General features: G+C 41.7%; 1 protein-coding gene across 2 annotated transcripts in view; it reads left to right on the top strand.

Annotated features, from left to right (window-relative positions):
- THSD4 (thrombospondin type 1 domain containing 4) overlaps nt 1-16,307 on the top strand; it is a 242,419-nt gene that overhangs the window by 35,301 nt on the left and 190,811 nt on the right. For both annotated transcript variants that reach the window (XM_041468994.1, XM_041468993.1), the window contains exons 4-5: nt 2,181-2,596; nt 12,204-12,597. In XM_041468994.1, coding sequence (XP_041324928.1) covers nt 2,181-2,596; nt 12,204-12,597 — 810 coding nt within the window. The remainder of the gene's footprint in view (nt 1-2,180; nt 2,597-12,203; nt 12,598-16,307) is intronic.

Below are 16,307 nucleotides of genomic sequence, written 5' to 3'. Positions count from 1 at the left end.
CATTAAATACAGAGACATCTGCTCCTGTTTTCAAATGACATGGGAGAAATGGGTAACATATCACACTAATGCAGATGCTTTTTATTAATCAGAAGTTATAATTAAATGCAGTTTTTTCTGTGGCTGGTGATGAAAGTGTGAGAGCAACCTCAGAGGGGGGAAATGTTTCAGATTATGTAGACCACAACTGACTATTACACAGCAGCAGCACAAACCCTGTGCTGGCTTGCTTGTTGTATTGTAATGCTGTGTTCAAGTCGTGTTTGCAAACCACGCTGCAGCCCAGCCTGGCCTGTGTGCAGCCAGCTGATGAGGAGTGTGTGCTCCCTGGCACACTGGGGCACAGCTCAGTTACCACAGTGTGGTGCCTGTGATGAGAGACCCGGGGTGCAGATGGTAACCTTGGGCTGTCAGACAATAATGTTGGAGGCAAAATCATTAATGGAAGTTACGGGTTTAGGTTCTCCTGCTGTGGAGGGGGAGAAGTGACAGACAGACAAGGCTGGCTTTCCAAAGTTCATGTTGAGGTAGCTGCACTAGAGTAGGGCTGGAGAGGTATGGCAAACATGTTTGTGGACAGTGCCTTTTCTTGTGTCCCAGCTGAACTGATGCATGTGTGTGCTCATTGGTACAAAACTTGTTCAGAGTATTAATAAAGTACTTAAAGGATGCTCATTTAAAAGAATGTTCTGCACACTAATAACTGTGAGAATCAGATATTGGGAACCTGCTTTAAAACTTATGATTCAACTAGTTGTTCAAGAGAAGCAAGAGAAAAACTGCAAGTTCGAGTACTTTGCTCAGTGCAAAACACGGAGAAATCCTGACTGTATCTAGCTCCAAGATGGGTAAACCTTGGGGATGGGTGATGGTGACTGAAACTTCCTGGCTGTGCTGGTACCTTTCCAATCACAAGGTCAGGATGTTTAAAATATTTGGCTTGAGGGGTTAACTCTCCTTGTGGGGAGACCCTGCCCTTCCTAATCCTTCCTAGCTTCCTTCATGAAAAGGATCCTCTGCCTTTGGGGTTCTTTCTTTCACTTGCCTTGTGCTGCTGAGTGGTGAGTATGGACTAAGTGGCACTGAAATCCAGACCAACCATTTATCCCATCTTTTATTGAGATTTCTCTGAATGCAGGATTGAGTGGGTCATCCTGAAGTGGTAATGTGGGGACTGGGGTAAGAGTGGTAATACAAGAGTTAACTCTAGCAGCATTTTGGGTTGGTTGGAAATCAACCTGTCCTCTTACATTATTGCCTTTGTAAAAAGTTCCACATTAGATTGGAGTTCCTGAAATATTATTGCAACCACCAGCACTCTCCATTGTTGAAGCGTCAGAGTTCAGCAGAGCAGCAAGTGTCTGTTAACCCAATTTCATTACCAAAAATGACCTTATTTCCTGCTTTTGGTAATATTATAACACATTTCCAAGCTTTGCATCATGCAATTTTTCCATTGCTGAGAACAAAGAAAATCTATTTCTATCCAGATAGTCCAGAAGAAAAACCAAAAAAATTTACCCAACCCAAAATCAACCAACAAAAAAAACCCAAAAAAACCCACAAACAAAAACAAAACAAAAAAAAACAAAACAAAAAAACGCCACCACAAAACCCCAAAGCCTTTGGCAGGCAGAGCCTAAGACAAGTTCCTATGCCATTCCATTTCTCTTGTGACTGTGGAGAGAATGGCTGAACACCGAGGTATTCGTGCTCCCCTCTTACTCTATTGTATTGGAGGGGTGCCTCAATGTTGGAAGGAAGGAATGATGAATCTGACTCCATGTTCTCAGAAGGCTAATTTATTATTTTATGATACTATATTATATTAAAGAGTGCTAAACTATACTATACTAAAGAATACAGAAAGATACTTACAGAATACTAAAAAGGTAGTAATGAAAACTCATGCCTCTCGCCAGAGTCCTGACACAGCTTGGCACTGATGGGCCAATAAGTCAAAAGAACTCACAGCAGAAACCAATAAAACAATCTCCAAACACGTTCCAAAGGAGCAAAACACAGGAGAAGCAAATGACATAATTACTGTTTTCCTTTTCTCTGAGGCTTCTCAGCTTCCCAGGAGAAAAATCCTGGGCGAAGGGATTTTTCAGAAAATATGACTGTGACATGATTCCAGCGTGAGCTGCGATTCCTAAGCCCGTGCGTTGTGTCCGCAGGTTCCGCAGAGGATAGAGGAGCAAGGCGATGGCGCCGAGGACAGCGGCGGCGGCGTGCCGGGCCTGTGGGGCAGCTGGGGCCCCTGGTCCGCCTGCTCGCGGAGCTGCAGCGGCGGGGTCATGGAGCAGACGCGGCCCTGCCTGCCCGCCTATTACCGGGAGCGCGGCTACCGCCGGCCCGGCCGCCACTTCCCGGCCTCGGAGCGCGCTCTGCCCCACCCCAGCGCCCACCACGAGGACTCGCTGTCCGCCTACCCCGGCCACGTCATCTCGGCCATCCGCACCTCGGTGCCGCTGCACAGGAACGAGGAGCAGCCGTGGGCCGCGCTGCGGAACAGCAGCCAGGCCGGGCGGGCGGCGCTGAGGGGCAGCCGGCACTCGCAGGGCCCGCGGCACAGCGCCAGGCCGGACAGGAGGTACGGGCGTGGGCACGGCTTCCCCGGGAGTGGCAGGGAAACCTGGGCTCTGCACACCTACAGGGGAGTTGTTAGAGACCAGGAATGACTTTTACGGTGTTCGCTGCCTTCTGCCTTACTGCCTTCAAGGCCCTCCCTTGACTACTTACGTGATGTCCAAGGGCAGATGTAATTATTCTACAATTTAAGCAGTTTATCTCACTTCCCTTTAAGATTAGTGTTGTGATTTATTGAGAGGTTTTTCCTTTTCTGCTGCACTCTTATTTCACATTTCCATTAAATATCAGAACAAATGACTGTTCTATAATTGTATTCTTAACTTCAGCAGCCAGTCTGATATTAAGTGGTTGAAAAAAATTACATTTTCATAAAGAATGGTCAACCATCTGTTGACTTTAGTTCTACTCAAAACTCTTGTTTTATATTTCTATTTGTTGCCTTTTTGTTTTCTCTTTTTTCTTAGTCTACCACCTCTTCTAGCAAAATTTCCTGTTTGTTTAATATATAGAATATTTTAAACACTGCGTATATTTTTATTAATTTCACAGTAACAATCTTTAAGGCTGGGTGAAGCTGTGCTGTTATTACAAGTAATTCCAATTCATTTTCCCACTTTTGGAAAAACACTAATTTATCCACTTAGATACCAGTCTATCAGATTTTTTTATGTATGTGTGAAAGGAAAATAGATGTGTTTCCAGTCTGGATACTGAGCAGAACAGGCTTGGAGATCCCCTGGGATGGAGCACTCCTTAAATGTCTGTTCTCTCTGTCTTTCTTCTGTATACGTATTCCAGCAGCTCTCTGGTTCTTTCCCTCTCAGCTCTCTTCTGGGAGATGCATGAAGAGAAGGTTTTTGTGGTAGCTGACAAAAACACCCAAACCAAATAAAACAGAAAACACCCCAGTCCCCTCCTGCAAACATAACCAAAGAAACCTTCCTTCATATCATCTGCATCTTTAAGATTCCTAGTGAAGCAGTCAACTGTAATTCCCTTTTTAAAGATATTTTGCTGTCCTTAACAGCATAAGAAAGAATATTACCTTGAGGCAGTATTCCAGCCTGGCTGGAATAAGACAGTAGATCTCTGTTGCTGCTGAGAAACTGCAAGAAACTCTGTCCATAGAAAAGAATACTTGAAAATAGAATTAACCTGTAAAGCTCCTGCCTGCCTCAGTGAAGCAAGAGTTTCAAAAATTGGGACCAGCTGTTCAGATGTTGATCTTCTCTGGTGTTGCCAGTTTCCTTTGTCATGCTTTGTCTTTCTGTCAAACCCATGCAAATGACAGCCCAGACCTGCTGGATATACAGTCAGTGTAGCACTGATTGTCTAACAGAGGCTAGGGGAGTGCCAGAGACAGGATTAGCAGTGTTAACATGAGTGCATTGAGACAAAAGTCATATTTCCTTTTTTCTGTTTTCCTACTTAGTAACTGGCTGTAATGCACTTCTGTTCTGGGCTGTGCAGTGTGACAGCCCCAGGCTGTGGTGCGTGCCTGGGTTATTGCTGGCACTGGGAGCCTGCCCTTGAACTGCCAGCACAGAGCCATCCAAAGGCTCTTTGCGCTGGCCCTTGGCACCTCTGGCTCCCAGGGAATCCCAGCTGGCCTGGCTCTGCACAGCCCCACTGCCTCTGCTGGGCTTCCATCCCCACGGGCTGTCCCTGCTGCTCTGGTGGCCTCTGCAGGCCAGCACACACTGGAAGGGTTTGGAGCAATCACTGCAGGACTGGCTGGAGCACGACACTGACTGTGCAGAGCTGAAACCGTGTTATTTCCTAAGAAATGCCTTGCCGTATGAAATATTAAAAAGCTCACTTTCCTATACGATGGAGACGTTTGCTTTTGAAAATTCTTGTGCTTTCCTAAGCACAGGGCAAACTTCTGTACCACAGTTGATTTTCCACCCCCACACACTCTGCCCCTTGGCAAAAGACTGGATTCAAGGTCAGTGTTTTAATCTTACTTGCATAATAAGTTATTTCCATCTTGTGTTAGGAGGTCCCTGGTGGCTTTAAAGCCTGTTGTATTGCATAACTTTCAGATTCCTTGGTGATGACTGTAAAAACAGAATGAGAACAAAAAATGTTATTTGAAAATGGAGTCATTTGAATGACAAACCTAATAGTTTTCCTTGATTTGCAAAATTCAGAGTAAAAACTTTCTTTACAAAGGAGATTACTGTTCCTATCAGGTATATGGAAAATGCATTTCAAAATGTGAGTTACTCTATACCTCATTTTTATACTGTAGAACTGTTTAGTGTTCACGAAAAGGATGATATTGGAAATTCATGTCAGGCTGTTAAATAACACTTGTGTTTTCAGAATTTGTACAGTTAGTGGAAACTTTTTGGGGTATTTCTATTTACTGTACTGGACTTTATATAAAAGCTGTAATTTTAGCAGACTTCCATAGAACAATAAGAGAGGAATGGACATCTGTGACTGAGATAAGCTCACATTGATAACATGGTAGAATGAAATTGGAGGGCTTCCAAGGAAAAGATTTTTGACAGCAATGGCAGCCCTATGCAGCAGCCCAGTGTGTTTGTATCATTTACCAGCAAGAGGAAGTGTTCTCTGCCTGCTTCCAAGCAGCTGATAAAGAAATGATGCGGGATTTTTTAGCAAAATCCAAACTAGAACTTGTATATAATAAAATCTGCTATACTTTGTCTTTGAAGAGGGTATTCACATTTTCAGCTTTCAAAACTTAATTTAGTTAGGCATTAGAAACCAGGACTGCATGAGAAGTTCAGGGTGAGCGAGGTTTGAGGTACCTACAATTAGAAGCCTGGTTTAAAAAATTTCAGTGCTCCCCTGTTTAACTCAGTGCAGTAATTGAAAATTACTGAAATTGAAATGTGTTAATTACAATCACTGGTTGTCCACTGGCAGAGGCAGGGAGCTCTCCCCAGCTTTGAAGAGCTGAGTTCCCTGTAGCACAGACTTGGTTTGTTATTTTTCACCTAGCTAAAGTGCATGAAGCACACACACACTAAGGACAAACATGGAAGAGGAGACAGTGAAAAAATATTACAGCATTTAGACATCTTTATTGAGAGGCACATACAGAAAAGTAATAAGGGCATACAGAAAGATAAGATGCTTTAAGAGAGAAAACACATCTTGAAAGGAAATATTATTTGTGGACAAGGTTTTAGTACTTCTTAACTGTTGCATTTCCAGTTCTCTGTTTTGGTGATGGAGAAGACAGAACCACAATTCCTCACCAGTATGTTGAGTGTAGGATGTTTACAGCTGCCACCTTCACTTTTGCTTCACTTAGGCTTTGGTGGGAGAGCAGCAAACCTCAGTGTCCTCTTGTGTGAGCATGATATATACTTTGTATCTGGGGTCATAGGAGCAGAAAGAAAAAAACTAGAATTATCACCAGAATAATGAAATAACTAAAGCATTCTTGCATAAATAGTGCAAGAAGTATGTTAATAAGGAAAGGGCTTTCCTAAAGCATTTCTTGTGTCTTTAGAAGAGTGAGGGGAAAAGTTTGCACTGAGGAAATAATCTAAAAATCATTGACTTCTCATATGCTGTAGCTCTGGGTCTTTATTCTGCTGCCAGCAGCTGACGTGCAAGTCTGCTGTGCTGCTCTGTACCCTGTACAGGGTCAGTTTGCATTTCTGGGCCTTTCAGCAATGGAAAGGAAGAGTGCATCATTTAATGTCAAACCAGAATTTCCTTTCTGAAAGTATTTCTTTTGCCTTCTCTCACAAATGCTCTGACCAGGCAAATGTAGGTCACTCTGTTGGCAGGTCTACAGTTAACTTTCAAAAGGACAATTCTGTTGTTATTTCCTTAACAGTAGCCACATGTTGTGATGCAATTTCTGTGATGTGTTCTAGTCAGTTCTGATTCCTGGAGGTGGAAAAATGTGTGATTGCTGCACCTTCAGGTTCAAGAAGGTATTATTTTCTCAAGTTGTGAGGCTTTATATTTATTGGCATGAGTGTTTGCTTTTCTTAGTATCTGGAATGAAACCCAGCTCAAGTACTTAGCCACCCCTCCTTTTATTAGTTCTCTCATAGAATGAAAATGTGATGGATTTTACCCCAAGCCCACTGTGGTTATAAAAGCTTATTGTGGGTTGGTGTGTGTACAGAAGGAAGATAGAGAGAGAAGGATTGGATCCCTTTGTAAGGATAAATTTTCCAGAAAGATCTAAGAGCAGCAGTGGTAATCAAAGAATTCATTTTGGTAGCACTTTAAAACCATGTGATGAAAGTGTTTATTTTCCTTCCGAATAAAATTCTGGAGAGGACCTATTAGCAATAATGGTCAAATTAGATATTCACCAAATGAGTAGCTAGTTGGGTTGGCTGAGGCCTCAGGTTGACTTTTTGCTGTCACACCTCTCATCTGGGTATTAATCCCCATGACATGCTCTAGGTCTCATTATTACCAAATCAATATAAATTTCTACTATGCTACTGCAAGCATGCTTTGAGTGGGATTACCAGAAATAAACCCCTAACAGAGTACAATAATTGCAAAGCAAAACCACCTAAGCTGTCTTATTCTTAATACTGAACACTTCATCCCTTTCTGAGCTGGGCTCACTGAAGGAGGGGAAGTGAGAACACTGCTGCTGTTTAGTCAGGTACCACTGAATTATTGCCCCATCAGTGAAGGCTAGAAACAACCAAACCTCCCATAAGGAGGTAAGGCATCTCAGCAGAGTTATGAGGTTACTTGCACTGAATTTCTGCTACTTTACCTGCCAACTGCATGGTTGCATTATGAAATCAAATCTTAAAGAGGAGGCTAAGAATTGCTTGGGATCAGAGGTATTCTTGAAAAAGAGGATTGAAGTATTTGGGTTTGAATTTTGAAATCCTATCGCAGTGTTGAAAGTCACATAAATGAGGTTATACAGTACTTGCTGAGAGACAGTAAAAGCAAATATACTAAGTTATTGTACTGGGCATATTGCAGCTATGCTGAACTGGGGTATCAGTGGTGATCTCTGAGGATGGAAAATTCCATTTAAGATAGGCCACATCGCGTTAATCAAACCTGTTCCCAAGAGACAGTTTATGTACCTTATTGATTAATTTTACTGTCTCAGAAAAATGTAAATATCTTTTCCCCCAGTATGATATAGAAATGAGAGTTTTTGTGGTGTAATGTGGTATAATCAATTTTTCTTCAGAAGAAACATTTTTTAGGCATTTTTGGTTACTCTGTGAATTCTAGCAGTTGAATTTTTTAGGACAAATATGCTTGTGATGATTTTACTACTCTTATGTATATGTGATAGATGGGAAGCAGTGCATATTCACAAATCATGGTGTGGTTACCAAGAATGTAAAAAAGGCAATTTGTTCCCATGCTTTAGTTCATGAAAATGCCAATAGTGAGATGCAGTGACAGCCTGCCCTGTTGAGCTGCCCTGCAGTGTGCTGCTGAAGGAACAACGTGCTGCAGTGTGGCACAGGCTGGTGTTCTGAAGGAACAACGTGCTGCAGTGAGGCACAGGTCGGTGATGTTGGCCCTGCTTTGCAGTGTGTGATGCTCTCTCAGAAGGCTGCCTGAGCTCTTGTGACCAAACATTTCAGTTATCTGCTCACTGCTGTAAGGCCAGTTTCTAGATCACTGAGCAGACAGGCATGCATTTAGTTACATGAAACAGTCAAAGGGCTCCCTTCTTTCATTCACGTTTAAGTGATTTTCTCCAGATTGATTTTGAGCTGGTGAAAAGTGAATTCGTGGAATGCAGAGCAGCACAGGTTGTGGTGCAGTGGGAGTGGCAATGCATGGTGGCTTTTGGTGGGAATCAACCTGACTGGCAGGAGCTCTCCTTGGGTAGATGGAAACATGTTCCCAGATCCAGTAGGTCAGTCATTTTTGCTAAAAATGATTCCTGTCAAAGAATCTACTAAAATACTGTGAGGTATAAACTTGCTAACAGTTATTAACAGTATAATACAGTTTATTTTGTGACTTAAGGGGGAAAAAATTTATGGTGGAATCTTTTTAAAGCACACCTTGTTAACTGTGTGCCTAATAATATATAAAGCATGAAAGAAAATTAAAAGCAGTAGGAGGGCTGGAAGGTAAATGATTGACTTGGACAATTGTAGGCCAGTCACAGTTATGAATTATGGAGGAAATGCCATGGATTAAAAGTGCATGTCTGAGATTATTTTAAGAACATTATCTAGTAATAAAAAAGTACATTAAAATATATATGGCCATAGTGATCCTGTTAACAGAAACTTACAGGATTAGGACCAGGTTTTTTCCAATTTGACATTTTGTGTCTCCAAGGACTTTTCCATATCCCTTTGGGTTTTTTTTTTCTTAATTGCATTTTAAATATTTGAGTAATATTTCAATAGCTTCATTGCTGACAGGAATAGCTAATAAGTCACTTTCATTTCTTCAGAAAAATAATCAAGGCAACTCTGTACCAAATACTCATACTGTGAGTAGGTGGGTAGAGTGTCCTTTAAAACCTGTCAATTAATTACAGTGCAGTGCTACAAAACAGATAATTTGCTATGACCTCAAGTATTAGGTTAAATATTGGCATAATTCTCCACAGAAGTAGATTTAATTAAGTTCATGTATGTAATTGATTCAGTTATAGAAGATTTTGCCTTCTAAAAAGCAGTTCTTTTAAAACCATGATGAGTAGAAGGGCTGAAATTTAAGCCAAACAGCTTTGATAGGGATCTCAGGGGACTCAGCTCCTTTAGAAGTAATTTTCTAGCCAAAATCAAAGAACTGCAGTTTTGCAGCATTTTTTGAAATGGAAATTAATAACAGCAATGCCAAAGCACAAATCAATATAGTTTAAAAGACTTTTGCAGTGATAAATAATGTGGAATATTTTTTGGGAAATAAAGTATAAATAAAATTAGTAACCTGTCTTCTGTCTTTTCTTCCACTTTCATCTTGCACATGAAACCTCTGTTTCTGCTGATAGGTAAGTGTTAAGTTCAGCTTGAGTAGGTGCTAGCTCTGGGTTGTTGCTGTGCTGATAGGGCACAACCACAGCCAGCAACACTTCAGAGAATGGATTATAGGCAGCTGCTGAATTCCCAAGTGAGGAGAACCCACAAGAACCTGGAAAATTCTGGGCCCTGGGCACCCAGAAGGGCAGCTGGACCAGGCTCACTGAGGACAGGGGTTTCCTCAGCATGTTAGAGGACTTCAGTGTTCATTCCAGGACAGGACTCCTGGTAAAGGAAGCCTTTGAAGATTTTGAAAAAAGCTTCAAACTTAACCAAACTCTACACAAAATTAAAATAAAGGTCTAGGTGTTGTTTTTACTCTATCTGAGAACCTGTGGTGAAATTCTCTTGTTTTTCATTAGTGTGATTGTTGTGATGGGAATACAGGGAAGAAAACCATCTCCCTCTGCCTGTGGAATTATTTCTGCCAAGAGAAAAAAAAATATCTTGAGGAAAAAAAATCTGTAATTCCTATGCAGTTTTTTTTCTCCTTATCCCTGGTGAAACTGGTGGCTGAATGTTGTTACCTTTCCAAAACATTACATTATGTCTTCAGAAACAGTGAAAGGTTGTGAATTGAAAATGTGAGAAATCAGAAGCTTCTTTGGGTTCATTCTAAGGAAACTTTCTAGCAGTTGTACAAGTCTTCCTTGTTGTCATAAATGAGTGGTTTTGCTAATGTTCACCCTTGCAGTTTTTCATTTACAAGAGAAGTACTTTGATACTAGGAGATAAGATAAATGAAATGCTGAAAAGCTCATGGAAATACATTCTTTATTCTGCCTGACATCAGAAGAGAAGGAAAACGAGTTATGCTTCAGCTGGAAGTAAGCCAGGGAACCTCCATTTAGAGGCAGTGGGAGAAATGTAAGGAGAAGGGAAGTGATGGAAAATGGGAAATAATGAAAAAGGTATGTTGGAGAAAGGCTGTGTAAAGAGCACTTAAGAGGTGGAGGCCCAGGAAATTTGTAATCTTACCTGTGTATTTTAAAGACACTGTATATCCTTAGTTCAAAGACAGTTTCTATTCAAGATAAATAACCAGCCCACCAGTTCTGAAAGTGCTTCAGTCTTGAAGACCACTTGAGGTTCAAAGCACTGTTCTTAGCATGAAGTCTATGAGGCAGTGATAATGCATTGATTTGCCAAGGCACACGTTTGCTTATGGCTAAAATTAGAAAAAGCTACGACAACCAAATTCCTTTTTGACACTGCAAATGTGCTAAGAGGGGCCAGTTTCTATTATTCACAGCTGACATATTCTCTGCATGAGAGAAATTGTTATAAGTTAGAACAGTAGGAATGCTCTATCATCATCATCGTCGTTTGCTACAACCCTTACATTAATAGCACAAAACCTGATTTTCTTACTTGTCTGGGCAAATGTATTTTTTGAAATAAAGAGTATATTTAGGTTGGCTTAAGTTTAAAGGGGCCCATCATTTTTGTTATCAAAGTGCTGAAGAGATTTGTCTGAGCAATCAAAGAGGTGTATGTGTTTATGAGAATTAAGCCCAAAGAAGGGAGATTGTCAGGTCTGCATTAAACAGCTGTTATGCCTCTTCTTGAGATGAACGCTGTAGATCAGAGATGTCTGCTGGCTGTGCGCTGACATGAATTACGTCATACTTTTCTACAAATATTTTCCTGTTAGGCAGTGATTTACCTTTAGATGGTAACTCCATTCTTGGTGGCATTTTTCCCCCCTTTTTGTCCTGACTGCAAATATTGTTGAGTACTTGATTTCCTCTTATTCTGTCTTGCTCTTCTTCAGCCTAGGGAACAACAGAAAAACTAATTCTGTGTAATCTCACTGTTGTTTAGGTCTGGCTAAGTAGGCACAAGGCTCACGGGTTCTCTTTCTTTCCTCTCCCGTATAGTTATGGAAAGCTTTTCTTTTCCTCCCTTTAATACCAAAACCCTTTATACTGCTCTCTCTGCTGTAATTACCAAAAGCTTCTCTCAACAATTTCTGTCATGGTCACAGAGCAGATTAACAGGGATAAACAGTTCAAGAGTGCTGGTTGCTTATCTGCCAGGGCAAATCAGCACTCTGGTTCACACATCTTGAGCCAGGAAGATTGATTAAAAGCCTCATGTGGCCATAAGGCTGGAATGGGAGGTAAATGACTTTCAGGGTTCCCAGCTAGCAAGAGTCCTGGGAGAATATAAGACTTGGGTAGAAAACAAACCCAAATAAAAACAAACTCAAAGAAAGGTCCCTTTGATCTGGTGGCTGTCTGACATCTGTAGCACTTCTGTTTCTAGAAAATAAGTATGTCAATTTATAATTTCTGGTTTTCACTGGAATTCAAGTCTGTTTTGCATATATATTAAAAACATAAATGTATTTTATGTACAGAAAGAAAATTATTTTTCTTTAATGGTGTCTCCCTTCCTGAGCTGCAAATGTCACCCAGAATAGCTGTATTCACTCATTGCTCTGAACTGGAAGAATTTGCCAACTCACTTGTCAGACTGCAGTGTTAGGATCAAGGCTTTCTGAGATTCCCAATACACCAAGCTAGACTACATCTTGTTCATATTTATTACAAGTCCTGTAAATACCTAACTGCTCCTTTGCTTATGGAGCCAGTAACCGTTTTTTCTCTCTTTCTTTGTTTTTAGAAGCAGAAACAAAAATCCTATTGGTCCAGGAAAGTATGGCTATGGAAAAGTGCCATACATTTTACCTTTACAAACTGATACTGGCCAGCAGCCTCAGAAGCTGCGGAGGCAGCGACAGTCGTCGAGGAGCCTGTTCCACCAGAGCCCCTACAGCCAGGCAGCTGCTCCTTCCCTGCAGCACGGCAACCTCTACCAAGAGCCAGCTGGGCCTCAGGCAGGACACCAAGTCCTGGGGCCCTCTGTTTATCAGTCCCCTTCGTTCCCTGTGTCCCAGAGCCTGTTCCACGGCGGTGACTCCAGCCCTCAGGCCCTGCAGGGCCAGCCCCAGCCCCAGAGGGCTGCAGCCATCGTGTGCATTGGTGCCTACAAGCAATACAAACTCTGCAACACAAATGTAAGTCTGCTTTTCCTGTGTTTTGTGTGTTGGACAGCTGATGGTTTTCCCTAGTATGCAAAATGTTCACTAATTATCAAGTTAAGATGAATTTTTTAAAAAATAAATTTAATGATTGGTTTTGTGAACTTACTTTAGAGTGTCTTGGGGAATACTGAAAGTAGATCCATAACATTACATTTACCTAATACTGTACCTTCAAGGGCTTTAATCAGTCACTTCATCTACCAATACATAGAATTCTAATTTGATGAAACCCGGGAACATGAGGGAATTTGACATAAGTATAGTAATTGAGAGAGGGAGAAACATGGGCTGAACAATGAAAATGCAGTAATGGTGGAAAATTTCAGTTGTAATTGTGGTGAAGGGACAGGAGAATTAATTTAGTGTAACTTTTCCACTTTCATTCAGTTTTTTGTGATGTTATTTTTATTTTTGTGTGACGAATGTAGATTCTATGATAATTCTTAAGTATTTGATTCACAGTGGTGAGGAGTGGAGCGTGTTGGGTTTGTGTGGCCAGGTTTTGGTAGAGGGGAGGGCTGGGGGGACTGCAGGTGTGGCTTCCGTGAGAAGCTGCCAGAAGCTTCCCCCATGTCCGACAGGGAAGCCAGTGCCAGCCAGCTCCAGGATGGAGCTACTGCTGGCCAAGGCCATCAGGGATGACAGTACCATCCCTGTGACACTGTACTTCTGAAGGAAAAAAGCTGTTGTAGAAGTGTGATGTAGCCAGAGGAGAGCAGAGTGAGAATGTGTGAGAGGAACAGCCCTGCAGAGGCCAAGGTCACTGGAGAAGGAGGGGCAGGAGGTGCTCCAAGCCCTGGAGCTGAGATTCCCCTGCAGCCTGTGGGGCAGCCCATGGTGCAGCTGCCTGGCCTGCTGCCTGGAGGGCACTGGAGCAGGTGATGGATGCCCTGAGGAGGCTGTCACCCCATGGAATGCCTGTGCTGGAGCAGGCTCCTGCCAGACACCTGCGGACCCATGGAGAGAGAGGAGCCCACACTGGAGCAGGTTTGATGGCAGGGCTTGTGACGCTGTGGGAACCACACTGGAACAGTTAATGAAGAGCTGTATCCCATGGGAAGTGCTCTCATTGGAGGAGTTTGTGAAGAGCTGTGTCTCATGGAAGGGACCCTGTGCTGCAGCAGGGGAAGGACTCTTACCCTGCTGCAGCAGAAACAACCTGTGATGAACTGACCATAACCCCTATTTTGTCTCCCTCCACCACTGAGGGAAAGAGGAGGAGATGGGAAGAAGGGAGGGCTAGGTGGTTTTGAGACTTGTTTTACTTGGCATTGTCATGCTCTGATTTTGATTGGTAATAAATTCAGTCAATTTCCCCAAGTCAGGTTTGTTCTGCCCATGACAGTAATGGGTGTGTGATCTCTCCTGATCCTTATCTCAACCCATTAACCCTTTGTTGTATTTTCCATTCCCTGTTCTGTTGGGGAGTGATAGAGCAGCTTTCGTGGGTACCTGTCACCCAGTCAGGGTGAAACCACCACAGTCACTGACAAGCCTAATGTTTTTCCATGAAATATATTGAAAAATGGAGTTTGGATAGGCCATGTTATGAAGGCTGTCTACTTCTCAGTCCCATAAGATGAGGTTATCCTTTTGTGAGTGCTAGTCATGTTCTAAACAGCATTTAGAAACAGCTCCCAGTAGCCTGGAGCGCTCCAGTGCCTTTCTGTGGTGCTCTGTGCATTCTGTTTCAGATGATACTTTTACCAGCATTCAGTTCTACATGCTTTGATTTTAACTTCCTAATTTATTGGAGTGAAAAATCTGTTCTGTGTTAATTTTAAAATAAAACTTAATCTGTTATTATTTGGGTCAGAATGTTTGTCTGGGTGTAGCTCCATGCTCCAGGCAGTCTCCCATTGTATGTGGGAGGCAAGTGAGGTTTTGTTCTTTGTCCCCATTAGTGGTTTTCATCCTGCTAAAATCTCCACTTTCTGCCTGTGCCCTTTTAGTATTTCCCAAAGTATGTCTTCCTAATACGTTTTTCTTATTTGTCCTACTAATCTAACTTACTGTTGCAAAGATAAAGAAGTCCGTATTTGGATATTAGAAGTAGAATATTCAGGAGAGATCTGGATAAGTTGACATGACAGGCCATATTTTTTTGAGCAGGTGAACATCTGATTCTTCTGCCTCCTAGAAATCCTGATTTGTTTAATGGAACCTGCACAGTGGAATATGTAACAATGAACACAGGATAACAAAAACACAACCTAAACAAATCCGATGAGTTCCTTTTGGCTTCTTAGTTATAACTCTTGCTTTATTTATGAATAAAGTCCATTGATTGAGACTAGAGCAGTTGATTGAAAAGACCTAATGTCAAAAAAGCTTTAGTGTATTTGTCTGGAATGGAAAACATGAACGGCTAATTTGAGCCTCTGAGAATAGTCTCTGGGACAAATTCCTCTTTCGAAAAACACTTTCTGTTTTTTGAAGGAAATGGGAAATGACCTTAGTGCATGGGCATTAATTTGGAAAGTTTTCTGAGCTAAATTTGCTCAGTGTCCAAGCGATACACAAATGTCCCAGTCTTTATTTCATCCCTCACACATCAGTGCACAAAGTTGGACAGTATTCTGCCTGACTTAATGTGACAAAATTGTTTCCAGGAAAAGAGGTCTTTTCAGAGGGCAAGGGGTAAGAAATGAGGAAGTTAGAAATGAGGTGGAAGAAAGAAGTAATCAGAGATTGCCAGGGTATGGAGAAGGAAGGTTTGTAGAAAGTGTTTGTTGAGAATGGCAGGGGGGATGGAGAGTAGAGGGCAGTGAGCTTGTGAATTGGACAGTGGTTGGACATGCGGGTCAGGATGGTGAGTGGTTTGGCCATTGACAGATTTCTTTTGATAGAAGAGAACAGGAGTGAAAATATTTTCATGTTAGTTTTAGAATCTGCTGTTTAAACAGAAGAATTCAACAGATGAAGAAGAAACATAGATGAGCACACTGCTGCTGCCTCTTTGCCACTGTTGCTTTTATAAATACAGTTATAAAGAAACCTGTAGTACAGGAGACTTAATAGCAGAGAGAAATTGTAGCTGAAGTAGCTTCTCCTAGGCATAGAACTCTACATAATGATATTCTTTATTTAGTAATGTTTCTGTTACCCTTGGAGAGGCTGTAATTGCTATTCAGGGTTATTTTGCTCCCCAGAATGTGGTAATTAATGTAATTATAAAAAAGAAGTTGCTAAGAACAGTTTTAGTATAAGGCCAGGATGAGAACAAAACAAGGCTGATAGTGTTTCACTTTGTTTGCTTGTTCTTCCTGATTAAATGCTTCTGCACGCGGGCTTTAATTTAATTTATCAGCAGCGACATGTACCAATGGTCTTGCCAGCAAGCAGAGAACAGTATATTTTTATTTCTTTCTTCTCTTCAGTTCTTTCTGGAGCATACCAAAACTGAAAATCTCATTTATTAGAAGTATTCTGTTAACCCTTATCCTAGTGTTTGGCCACTCCCTCTACAGTTTCTCCTGAGGGCAACTAATTAATAACAAATTAAGTTAATCTGCCTTGGTCCATTAGGTCATTTCCTCATTATTGTGCATTTATTGTTTTTTCATTGATAGCTGAACTCATTTCACATGACTGACAGGTTGATTCATTAAAGGTAAACTTGTGAGGTTTGGTTAGGGAGAGCCTCGGAAGTGCTTGTATTTGTTCAAGTGTTCCTGCAGGTC

This window comes from Pyrgilauda ruficollis, unplaced genomic scaffold (assembly GCF_017590135.1).
Source record: "Pyrgilauda ruficollis isolate IOZ18807 unplaced genomic scaffold, ASM1759013v1 scaffold23, whole genome shotgun sequence".
NCBI classification, from domain to species: domain Eukaryota; kingdom Metazoa; phylum Chordata; class Aves; order Passeriformes; family Passeridae; genus Pyrgilauda; species Pyrgilauda ruficollis.
Note: the sequence above shows the minus strand (reverse complement) of the source record. Positions and strands in the feature narration are given on the sequence as shown.